We start from the raw sequence: 13,248 nt of genomic DNA on the forward strand, positions 1-13,248 counted from the left end.
CCTTTTCAGGGTCAATAAATGGAATTCCTTATCTAATTAAAATTAATAAAACATTCCTGCCAAGTCACTCTTTTCAGGGTCAATAAATGGAATTCCTTATCTAATTAAAATTAATGAAACATTCCTGCCAAGTCAATACACTCTTACTGTGGTGCACAAATCCTATTATTTCATGGTCTCCATTAAAAGCCATTTTGGTTTAATGCTCAGCAAGATATAAGCATATTTGTGAAAGTGATTTTTTTTCTTTTTAGAATTCTAGTTGTTAGAGATAAAAAACCACATTTTGCATAGTTGACAAATTTTCTTTACTTATGCTTATGTCCACATGATTGTAAAAAAGCAAACAGTGCCAATGGCCACTTTGGTAAAAACACACAGTGTTCAAACCTAAGAAGGATTACATCCTCTGGACAGGTTTTATTCCCAGGATATCGAACCCCTTGGCCATGACAGCAGCTACTGCTTCACATAACAGCATACGCCACATGTTCACCTTCAATATTTTTCCTGAAAAAGACAGAAAAAAGCTGTTTATAACTTGTTTTCCTTTTTGAAAATCATTATTAAAGAATCTATATTACTTGCAAATTTTAGTCAGAAGTGCATAGCCCAACCCACAGATGTTTTTGGGTTTTAACTAGAATCTTTTACCTTAAACCAGGAAGACAGACAATTAAAAAAATAAAGGCACTTCTGTTAAAAAAATAATTGTTTTAGACTATTAAGAGCTATGAGGTCGGCAATGATTAGAACAGCACATTTCACTTTTTTAAAAATTTTTTCCTAACAGTCGGAAATAACCATAAACCTTATTAACATAATTGGTGATTTTTTTTTTCCCTAATAAAGTTTCAGTTCTCAGGCATGACTCTAACAAATGCCTACTTGCCTTATAATACATTAATTCAGACAACTTCATTAACTATGTAATATGACAGACAGCAGAGAGCCTAAGGTAAGAAAAGATAACAATTGTTTTCCAACGTTTCCATTACCAAAAACACTCAAAGATTCCTTCTGGGACCCACAAACACACTGTTTGTTGGAAATGTCCTACTCTCAGTAATCTTCCAAATGTTTTCTTTGGAGTCCTAAGGTTCCATCTCATGTGCCTGATGTTGTAGAAAAACAGACTAACTGGGCAGAATTCCCATTTCTGGTTTAAAGTGCTACTTCAAATTTTGTCCTTTTATATGATGTGAATCACTACGCAACTGTTAGGGAAAAAGGGGAAATTCCATGAATAAAACAAACCTGAAAAACACTCCTACACAATTCAAATGCCTTGATGGCACCCATCCCCAACATGGCTACTAAATGAGACACTTGGAGCTGGGTACAGTAGCTCACACGTGTAATTCCAGCCATTTGGGAGGCTCAAGTGGGAGAACCACTTGAGGCCAGAAGTTTGAGGCTGCAGTGAGCTATGATTTCACCACTGCACTCCAGCCCAAGGGACAGAGCAAAGATCCATGTCTCCTAGGAAAAAAAAAAAAAAAGACACTCACCAGTTTGTCTATCTTTCTCCACACAATAGCAGCTATCATAGAACTCTGTGAAAGTAGTTGCCAGCTCATATATATAATCACAGAGAGTGTGGAGAAATAAGTCATCTAAAATCTTTTGCAGAATCTCAGGGAACCGTAAAATGCAACGGCCTAGTTTCCATTCCTTCTCATGATCCAAAAGAATCTTGGTTTCTTGAGCAGCTTTTTGGAGCATTTCTTCATCAATATTAGCCAGACGTGCAATAGACCTTAAAAGAAAAAATTATCAGGCAACAACCACTGTTTCCTTTTCTTAGGCATACTCGTTCTCCACTCGAAAACATATACTACGAAGTGATTCATGTAAATCAGAAATTATCACCAACTATAAAGAAGTTCCTATAAAAATGAAGTATTTTATTTTATTTATTTATTTATTTATTTTTTGAGACGGAGTTTCGCTCTTGTCACCCAGGCTGGAGTGCAATGGCGCGATCTCGGCTCACCGCAACCTCCGTCTCCTGGGTTCAGGCAATTCTCCTGCCTCAGCCTCCTGAGTAGCTGGGATTACAGGCACACGCCACCATGCCCAGCTAATGTTTTGTATTTTTAGTAGAGACGGGGTTTCACCATGTTGACCAGGATGGTCTCGATCTCTTGACCTCGTGATCCACCCACCTCGGCCTCCCAAAGTGCTGGGATTACAGGCTTGAGCCACCGCGCCCGGCCTGAAGTATTTTATTATAGGGCATACTATTAGGCAAAACTAATAACCTGACCTAAAGGATTTCATAATACTAAAAATGGAAATGTAATTCTTTTAGGGGATCGGCTGACACTTCCCAGATATCTAAACACAGAGCACCTAGGAGAATATTGGCAAGTGCAATTAGAGCCAGGTTTAGGGATTCTGGGATAACCTGCAATTCTAAAAGAGGACATATTTCCAAAGATACTTGTAGACAGAAAAGTAAATCTAAACAACAAAAAAATAACCACTCTAGGCTCGGTGTGATGGCTCATGCCTGTAATCTCAGCACTGTGGGAGGCCAAGGTGGGCAGATCACTTGAGGTCCAGGGTTCGAGACCTGCCTCACCAGCATAGTGAAACCCTGTCTCTAATAATAATACAAAAGTTAGCTGGGCATGGTGGTGGATACCTGTAATCCCAGCTACTGGGGAGGCTGAGGCAGGAGAATCACTTGAACCTGGGAAGCAGAGGTTGCAGTGAGCCGAGATCGCATGATTGCACTTTTAGCCTGGGCAACAGAGTGCGACTCCGTCTCAAAACCAAAAAAACAAAAAACAAAAAAAAACCCATCTTAGAGCCAGGTGTAGTGGTTGTACATCAGTAATCCCAGCTACTCAGGAGGCTAAGGTGGGAAGATCATTTGAGATCAAGACCCTATTAAAAAAAAAAAAAAAAAATTTGGAGTAACATGCTTTTCATTTGATTTAAAATAAAACAGTATCTACCCATAATTACCTGATTCTGGTGAAGGCATACAACAAGTAAGCAGCTGTATTTCCTCTGTCATCTAGCATTTTGTCAAAGGAGAAGATGTAGTCATTCAACCGGTTATGGGAAAGGTCAGCATATTTGATACAGCCATAAGCAACAGATGTCTGAGCAGCATTCAATTCCTCTGCAGTTAAGACCTTTGGGAAAAACAAAACAGTATTTTATAGCTTACTGACTGCTGCTTTTGACCTGGTGGCTCATAGGCATAAGACTGGGGTAGGGAACATCTAATGATATTCTTTTATCAATAAACTTTAATAAACGTTGACACTGAGGCAGGACATGGGCTAACGTACAATGAAAATAATGAAAATGTAAAATGCATTATGCACAATGAAGAATGTTTCTATGAGAAACTGAATTTGTAAAATGTCAGCATAAATACCTTTTCCCAATGTATTCAGTAGATATGAAACCAGAAGCATCAATTATTAGTTTATAACCACTTTATACTATGAACATTATGAAGTTATAGGAAACACAGTAACACAGAAAAATACAAATAAAATATTTGGGTTAAGTAATTAATTGAAATCAAGAGTGTATTAAGAGTAGATGAAAAAACCTATTCACTATTTTGCTAATATTTGCTCAAGTATTCTAAAGCAATATTAGGCCACAAGTAAGTAAGTAAGGATTTTGCTTCTGGCCATGACAGAGTACCTTGCAGCAGACTAACCATTCTACCAAAAGCAACTATTTAAAAGCTGGGTTAAACATATGAAACAACTGTTTGACGTCACTAGAGAGCATCAACACAAGCAAAGTTGACGGGGCTATAGTTCTTGGAAGAAGAAAAACACAGGGAATAGTCCATGCTCACTTGTTTTTTCCCTAAGGGCATTTTTCACATCCCTACATAGTGCACAAGGGGGACAGAACCCAAGCAGAAAGAAGTGGTCTTACTGGGGTGAGAAGACAAGAGTTTAGAATACAGGGCTGCTAAACAAGCAGGGCCAAAATCCCCAAAAGGAAGGAGCCACAGAGGAGCCAAAGACTCTGTGAACAAATTTCTTTCAAACTGTCATATGGCTGCTAGATTTTTTTGGAGTCTTGCCTTGTCCATAGCAACTTACAACTGTTTTTCAAAGGAAACTATGGTAGCTGAAAGACAATGGAATATCGTTTTTATTTATTTCCTCCCCCCAGCGCCACTGGTCCTCTCCAGTTCTGTGGAATGTCATCTCTAAAAATGCTGAAACCAGCTGCCAAACTAGAATTCTATACTCAATAAAAACATTGTTCAAAACTGAAGGCAACACGAAGACATTTCTGGACAATGGAAAATTCTGAAAGAGTCTGTCACCCCAGCAGACCTATGCAAATAAAATGAAATAAAATAAAGACCTTCAGACTGATAAAAAATAATCTCAAATGGAAGCAAAACAACTTCAGGAGGCCGGATGCAGTGGCTCATGCCTGCAATCCCGACACCTTGGGAGGGCGAGGTGGGTGGATCACAAGGTCAGGAGTTCGAGACCAGCCTGGCCAACATAGTGAAACCCTGTCTCCTTAAAAAAAAAAACAAAAAACAAAAAAACTGCAGGAATGGACAAAAATGTATAAATATAAATATTGTCTAAAGCAAAATAATAATAATGATAAATAAGCAAAAGACTTAACAGATTCTTCACAAGAGAAAGTTATCTAGATGATCAATAAGCTTAAGAAAAGGTAGTCAAGCTAGGAACGGTGGCTCACGCCTATAATCCCAGCACTTTCGGAACCTGAGGCAGGCAGATTGCTGGTTCCAGGGGTTTGAGACCAGCCTGGCCAACATGGTAAAACCTCATCTTTACAAGCAATACAAAAATTAGCCTGGTGTGTTGCCATGTGCCTGCAGTCCCAGCTACTAGGGAGGCTGAGGCAGGAGACTCACTCGAACCTGGGAGGCAGAGGTTGCAGTAAGCCGAGATCATGCCACTGCACTCCAGCCTGGGTGAATGAGATTCTGTCTCAAAACAATAAATAAAAATAAAGAAAAGGTGGTCAATATCATTATTAATCAGAGGAATGCAAATTTTAACCACAATAAATCACGACACACTCATCAGAAAAGCTAAAATAAAAAACACCGACTAAGCCAATTGTGATGTTTAACACTGTTAACTTGATTGGACTGAAGGATACAAAGTATTGATCCTGGTGTGTCTTTGCAAGTGTTTCCAAGGGAGATTAACATTTGAGTCAGTGGGCTGGGAAGGGCAGACCCAACCTTAGATGGGTAGGCACCATCTAATCAGCTGCTAGCGAACATAAAGTAGGGAGAAAAAGTGAAGAGGAGACTGGCCTAGTCTCCCAGCCTGTATCTTTCTCCTGTGTTGGATACTTCCTACCCTGGAACATCTGACTCTAAATTCTTCAGTTTTGGGGTTCGGACTGGCTCTCCTTGCTCCTCAGCTTACAGAAAGCCTATTGTGGGACATTGTGATCATGTAAGTTAATACTTCATAAACTTCCCTTTACATATATCTGTCCTATTAGTCCTGTCCCTCTAGGGAACCCTGACTAATACACCAATGTTGGTAAACATATGGTACAATGAAACTCTCATATGTTAGTAGTGGGAGTATACAACAGTCACCACTTTCTCCTTGGCAATTTTTTAAATAAAGTTAAGCACAAGACAATCCTACAACCCAGGAATGCCATTCCTAGATATATATCCAAAAGAAAAAGCACATGTACCTCTAGAAGGGCTTCAACAATAATGTTCAAAATAGCTTTGTATTCTGAACAGCCAATAGCTGGAAATAATCCCAATTTCCACCAACAGGAGAATGGGTAAACAAAATGTGGCACCTTCATATAACAGAATACGCAGCAATAAAAACAAATGAACTACAGCTGGGTATGGTGGTTCATGCCTCTAATCCTAGCACTTTTGGAGGCCAAGGTGGGTAAATTGCTTGAGCCCAGGAGTTCCAGCCTGGGCAACATGGCAAAACCCCGTCTCTACAAAAAATACAAAAATTAGCCGGGTATGGCTGTGGGTGCCTATAGTCCCAGCTACTCAGGAGGCTGAGGTAGAAGGATCACCTGGATTACATGAGCCCAGGAGGTCAAGGTGCAGTGAGCTATGATCTTGCCACTGCACTCCAGCCTGAGTAACAGAGTGAGACTGTCTCAAAAACAAAACAAAACGAAAAATATGTGAACTACTGATAGACATGGAAAAGAACACATACTATGTGATTTCATTTATGTGAAATTCCAGAATAAGCAAAAGTGATTTATAGTGATAGGAAAATTTCTAGGGTGATGGAAATACATCTTGAGCGGTATTGTAAGGCATAAATATGTAAAAATTCATCAAGTTGTGCATTTTACCATACACATTTAAAATTAACTTAAAAAAAATACTAGCTGGGGTGATTAAATAAATGAAAGAGCCAAAGCAATTTTTGTCAACAGGCAGACTAAACAAACTGGCTAGATGACTAAGCTTTCCACTCTTCATCTACTGTGCCAGATGTGCCTAGACCTGTGATTTAGTTGGCTCATCGGGACAGATTCCTTATGGCTTGGTGCTGTCTTTGTGACAGTGAGTTCTTGTGAGATCTGGTCATTTAAGTGTGTGCCACCTTCTCCCACCTTCTCCCCCGCCCCCAACTCTCTCTTGCTCCTGCTTTCACCATGTATAGTTGCCTGCCCGCCTTTTACCTTCCACCATGAGTAAAAGCCCTGAGGCCTCCCCAGAAGCCAAGTGATACTGGTGCCATGCTCCTACAGCCAGAAGTACCATGAGCCAATTAAACCTCTTTTCTTTTATAAATTACCCAGTCTCAGGTATTTCTTTTTAGCAGTGCAAAAATGGCATAATATTAATACAACCAGGATTAAAAGGCAAAACTATTTTGGAGATCCCAGCTTGGTAGATTTGAAACTATCTACTGGAAGTAGAGAAAAACTATTTGAGATTTCTTCTTGCTGGCAATGGAAATGGAGCAGTGAAAAGGATAAAGCCATAATTACAGCCTGCCTTCATGCTCTCGGATTGTAAGTGATCTGTTTAAAGTCAAAGAGAGCTTTTCCTCAAAACCTTTTTTAGGGCCGGGTGCGGTGGCTCACGCCTGTAATCCTAGCACTTTGGGAGGCCGAGGTGGGTGGATCACCTGAGGTTAGGAGTTCAAGACCAGCCTGGCCATCATGGTGAAACCCCATCTATAAAAAAAACACCTTTTTTGGCATTTGGATATTTCATGTGACATCACATCCTAGTCTGTTTCTTCTTTTGTAGTTTTACTCCTCTGTTTACAGTAGTGTGTTCCTTCCAAAACATGACTTTCCTTGCTGGAGAGGTTATAGGATCCTTGGCATGACCTCTCCTCTACTGCTCCAAACTTAAAAAAACAAAAACAAAAAATAACCAATTTTTCCTGTTGACTTTTCTTCATTTTGAATTCCTCCAAATTCCATACAAACCCAACCACAGGCATTTCATTTTTTTTTTTTTTTTTTTTGGGACGGAGTTTCGCTCTTGTTACCCAGGCTGGAGTGCAAAGGCGCGATCTCGGCTCACCGCAACCTCCGCCTCCTGGGTTCAGGCAATTCTCCTGCCTCAGCCTCCTGAGTAGCTGGGATTACAGGCACGCGCCACCATGCTCAGCTCATTTTTTGTATTTTTTTTTTAGTAGAGACGGGGTTTCACCATGTTGACCAGGATGGTCTCGATCTCTTGACCTCGTGATCCACCCACCTCGGCCTCCCAAAGTGCTGGGATTACAGGCTTGAGCCACCGCGCCCGGCCTACCATAGGCATTTCTAAGGGTGCTATGAAAGACCATCATGTTGCCTGCTCTGAAGCTTCATCAATGGCAGTGGGTGGCAAGAACTGACTGCTATAACCACTCTACAAATGCTCCCAAAGAATGAGCTTGGCACATGTAGACTCTAATGTAAGTTGAAGAATCAAACCCCTTCAGTCTGCAATATTCTTCTATCACTGGGAATTGCTGTTAAGCAGCATAGATACTAAGCTACATTAACAGAAGAGGAAAAAGACAAGGTCTTTTTAATTGCCAAGATGTCTATTTTCTAAATAAATGCTCAGCAATTCACAAAATAAGCTTACTATTCAATAAAATCCGAGTAATATAAGCCTTGTCCTAGGTGGACTGATCCCTTATAATGGTCAGTATATACATTATGCCAATAAGGCTTCGGATTACCTTGTCTCTCTGTTTTTCCTTCAATTTGTCCATGGATCGTTTTAGTCCTTCTTCCAGAAGGTCCATGAGGCGCACGGTTTCACCTGAACGCGTTTTAAACTTTTTCCTAAAAAATGTAAAAGTCCCAATCAGATTTTGAAACAGACTTTTAAACTTAGAAATCTTTGAAAATGAAGGTTTGAGAGACATGACCACAACCTGCAACATATGTTTGTTTCAAATCTCCAAGGTATATGTTGCCCCTGAGAACGATTAACAGAGGGCTTCATGCCAATGGTAACAATGCCTTATGCGAGTCATCAAACAGGGAGGGTGCTGAATGAAATACTGTGCTATCAAGTGTCTTTCTTTCATCTCTCGCCCTCAACTCAAAGCATCCTATGCTCTCGCCCTCAATAGCACTCTATACATATTTACCTTTAATACATTTCCTAATCAAGAAAGAAGATATTTGTTAATTTGTTCGCTTTCTTGGAATACAAAGTTTGGCTCAGATGTTTCACCTTTTTAGAAAAATTACTAATCAAAATACATGTGTCTAGAATTGCTTGGAAAGTCAGCAAATTCTTTGCCAAAATCTCACTTGACTTTCTCTGTACACTAATTCCTCTTGTTCAGTAATAACCAAGCCTTGATTCATACCAGAATCACCTGGCAAGGTTTTTAAAAAGATGCTTGAGCAGCCAGTTGCTTGCTTGCTTCATTCATTTATTTATTTTTGGAGACTGGGTCTTGCTTTATTACCCAGGCTGAAGTGAAGTCTTATGGCCATGACTCACTGTAACCTTGAACTCCTGAGCTTAAGTAATCCTTCTGCCTTACCCTTCCAACTAGCGAATTCTATAGGTGAGCCATCACACCTGGCTAATTTTTTAATTTTTATTTTTTGTAGAGATGGTGTCTCTCGCTATGTTGCCCAGGCTCCTATCAAACTCCTGGTCTCAAGTGATCCTCCCACCTTAGCTTCTCAAAGTGTTGGGATTACAGGCAGGAGACACTGTACCTGGCCCAGTTGCGCTGAAAAACAAACAAACAAACAATAACAACAAAAAACAGAAAAAACCCCCAGGATGCCAGGACCCTATTCAGATCTACTGCAATCAAAATCACTATGGATAGGGCAAAAGCACTAGAAAGTACTGCCCTGGACAGTTGCCGTTAAAAAGCATTTTGAAAAAACTGAATTTTACCTATTAAACAGAAAAGTTCATACAACACCAAGGATATAATATCATTTTTGTTAAAAATCCTTCAGACATAACAATAAAGCATTCCTTTTTACCCAAAGCGTACCAAAATAAATGCACTACTTTCTGCTGAAGTTTTATTTTCAGAGGATGCCTAAGAGTTTACTTGCCCTGTAAAATTCTGCTTATACAGAATTAAAACTTTATTATCCCATAAATACATTATTTTCCATAGCTTTCTTTATGCCATATACCCCTTAAGTGTCCCACTTTCAAATCTCTGATAAAATGAAACTCATCATGAAGACCAGTCAAAATGCTAAAGGAAACCTTCCTTAATGTTTCTGCTTTGCAATTACTGTTCCTTTCAGTTACTCCCTACCTGTGCCTGCCTTGAATTTTTGTTTTTGGTTTTGTCTATTCTGACTACTGGCTCTACAATGAGAGATGCATATCTAAAAACCAAGAAAGAGCTCTAAAAAAACCACAGATGCCTAATACCCACTTTAGACCCAGTAAGTCAGTAACTCCCACAGTGGGCCTTGCATGTATATTTTCACAAGCTCCACAGGAATCTGATCTGCTCTAGATGACAGGCTCCTTCAGGGAGGAGGTCATGTTCTGTGTATCTGTGTGTACACACTGTGGAGCATCCAGCCAACAGCATGCACAGCACATGCTCCATATGCAGATGTACACAGAATAGCAGGAAGATGAAATAAAATTATCATTCAAAAAATTAAAAAGGCCAGGCGCGGTGGCTCACGCCTGTAATCCCAGCACTTTGGGAGGCCGAGGTGGGTGGATCACGAGGTCAAGAGATTGAGATCATCTTGGTCAACATGGTGAAACCCCGTCTCTACTAAAAATACAAAAATTAGCTGGGCATGGTGGCACATGCCAGTAGTCCCAGCTACTCAGGAGGCTGAGGCAGGAGAATTGCTTGAACCCAGGAGGCGGAGGTTGCGGTGAGCCGGGATTGCGCCATTGCACTCCAGGCTGGGTAACAAGAGCAAAACTCTGTCTCAAAAAAAAAAAAAAAAATTAAAACAGAAAATGTCACGTAAAAATAGCAGAATCTGTATTAAAAAACAAACAAACATTTTTTAATATCCATTCCCCTCTGTGAGCATGTTAAGATAACTATTTAAAATATGCTAAGTTGTCACTGGTTAACTATCATTTAAATTATTCTTTAAAAAAAAAAAATAGGCTGGACGTGATAGTTCATGTCTGTACTCTCAGCACTTTGGGAGGTCAAGATAGGAGATGACATGAGACCAGGAGTTTGAGACCAGCCTGGACAACATAGTGAGACTCTGTCTCTATTAAAAAATGGGAAAAATTAGCCAAGTGTAGTGTGCTACTTGGAAGGCTGAGGCAGGAGGATCATGTAAACCCGGTAAGTTGAGGCTGCAATGAGCTGTGATCATGCCATTGCACTCCAGCTTACGTGACAAAATGAGGCCCTGTCTCAAAGCCAAACAAAGCAATAATAAAAAAAATTTTTTAATCAAAAAAAAAAAAGGACTAGGATGCTATAATTACATAATGCTGAGTGCATAAAAATTTTTTAAATTATCAAGAATCCTTTAGCCATTATATGACAAATGAATTATAAATGCCATAATATGAGCACTAGTGAGTAATTTTAAGCAAGTATAGGAATATCATCTAAATGCCCCAAAAACCAGCTGTTAAGAAACTAAGACACTATTAAGTAATGTTCAACTTATTTAAAAAACTGTCTTATGTTCATAAACACTATAGTAAGGACTTAGTGTCTTTTTTGTTGTTCTTTTTGTTTTTGAGACAGAGTCTCACTCTGTCACCTAGGCTGGAGTGCAGTGGTGTGATCTTGCCTCACTGTAACCTCCATGTCTGATGCTCAAGAGATCCTCAGCTGGAACTACAGGTGCATGCCACTATGCCCGGCTAAGTTTTCTCTTTCTTTCTTTGCTTTTCTGTCTTTCCTTTCCCTCCCTCCCTCCCTCCCTCCCTCCCCTTTCTTTCTTTCTTCCTTTTTTTTTTCTTCTTTTTTTTTTTTTTTTGGCAAAAATGGGGTTTTACCATGTTGCCCAGATTGGTCTTAAACTCCTAGGTTCAAGCAATCCTCCAGCACTGGCCTCCTAAAGCACTGGGATTACAGGCATGAGCCACCATGCCTGGCTCCTAGTGTCTTTTGATTTCAAGAATGTACAGATCCATCTACGGAGAAGTAACACAATTAGAAAATGTTGTTTCCAACAAGGTCTTTGAGCTCCACATAATCTATATCTAAGATAATACCTTCACATATCTAATCTGCCTTTGACATGTTCAATTAGGGCTTTTGAACACTGGCTGGCCAAACATCTTGAGCTACCTCATATGGTTTTTAGAAGTATTACCCACCTTTGTAGGATGGCAATATTTAGGTCCTGTCACCAAATCTAAGATGCCATGGATTTTTGGTAAGTGATCCTAACATACTAGTGAATACAAGACGTTAAAATACAAAAGATATAGCTGGGTGCGGTGGCTCACGCCTGTAATGCTAGCACTTTGGGGGGCGGACGTGGGTGGATCACCTGAGGTCAGGAGTTCAAGACCAGCCTGGCCATCATGGTGAAACCCCATCTTTTTTATTAAAAAAAAATAAAAAGTACACACAAAAAAATACAAAAGATGTTGGGCCTTTGAACTGAGGAATACTGTATCAAAACACAGTTGTATTTACCTTTTTAGTTCATAAACACTGAGAATATAGAAAAATAATTAAAAAAACAAAGGATGAATATTAATATGCAGTTCTCAATAAACAGTATTTTTGGAGTGAACATAAAAACAAAACCAATTAATCTTAAAACTTAATTGGAATCTCAGTAACATGCCTTTTGCCTATGTTCACCTCTGAAGGAAAAAATATTTATAAAATGCATAAGCTATATAGTTGAACAGTGTCTGAAATCTGAGCAGGTACTATAATAGATTTTATAATTTAGGTTTGTGGGAGAGGAAAACCGTTATATACAATCTATTAGGTCTACGGAGGCTGGTTTTCATTCAACTTTGTACATACTACCTACCTAAAAGGCCACATTCTCTGGCGGTGATGTTATAGATACAAAATCACTTAGCTGGGCTTACAGTGGACTAAAGAAAACTGTAGACTTTCTTAATTCTAATGTGGTATCAAATGAAAAGCAGCCTCTTGAAAGGAAATGTGGGGACCAAGTATATCATTACCATCTTCAGATTTTCCAGACTTACTTGTCTTCCCCTAGCACCACACCAAATCCAGCATGGGAGACTCGTGTTACTTTAGGGTCATACCAACCAATCATTTGAGCAGCAGCAAATACTGTCTGGAAGTGCACAGACTACAAATCAACAGAAACAGAAAGTTACTTGCTAGTCTTCTTTTTATTTATTTCTTTTTATTTTTTAAAGATGGGGTTTCACCATGTTGGTCAGGCTGGTCTTGAACTCCTGACCTCAGGTGATCCGCCCGCCTCGGCCTCCCAGAGTGCTGGGATTACAGGCGCGAGCCACCGCGCCTGGCCCAGTCTTCAAAAAAAAAAAAAAAAAACACAAGACTTGAGACTCTTTGCTTAGGAATAAATTTGTAAAATTCAAATTGCTCAAAAATCTTGTGGGACAAGTGTTACTATAAAAGCTCTTCTTTTATTCCCTATATATGAGAAACACTAAGAGGAACAGTTATACTTTGTACTATGTTCAAAGGTTTTTAAAAGCAACTGAATTTAGGGCAGGTTCACATGCAAAAAGTTCGATTACATTTTAGGTCTCACAACAACCCAACCTCCTCTGAACCTCAGCAATTGACAGGAACAACTGCTGAGGTTCAGAGGAGTTAATAACCTTCTCCAGTTTGT

The 13,248-nt window shown here is 39.5% G+C and overlaps 1 protein-coding gene across 1 annotated transcript in view; it reads right to left on the reverse strand.

Moving 5' to 3' along the window:
* Window positions 1-289: 289 nt before the first annotated feature.
* Window positions 290-13,248, reverse strand: part of RARS1 (arginyl-tRNA synthetase 1) — a 35,034-nt gene continuing 22,075 nt past the window's right edge. Inside the window, exons 11-15 of the mRNA XM_032252702.1 lie at window positions 12,623-12,732; window positions 8,184-8,289; window positions 2,977-3,149; window positions 1,512-1,759; window positions 290-510 (exon numbers count right to left, since the gene is read on the reverse strand). Coding sequence (XP_032108593.1) covers window positions 401-510; window positions 1,512-1,759; window positions 2,977-3,149; window positions 8,184-8,289; window positions 12,623-12,732 — 747 coding nt within the window. The 3' untranslated portion in view covers window positions 290-400. The remainder of the gene's footprint in view (window positions 511-1,511; window positions 1,760-2,976; window positions 3,150-8,183; window positions 8,290-12,622; window positions 12,733-13,248) is intronic.

This window comes from Sapajus apella, unplaced genomic scaffold (assembly GCF_009761245.1).
Source record: "Sapajus apella isolate SASKATOON/1434 unplaced genomic scaffold, GSC_monkey_1.0 scaffold79, whole genome shotgun sequence".
Classification (NCBI taxonomy): Eukaryota; Metazoa; Chordata; class Mammalia; order Primates; family Cebidae; genus Sapajus; species Sapajus apella.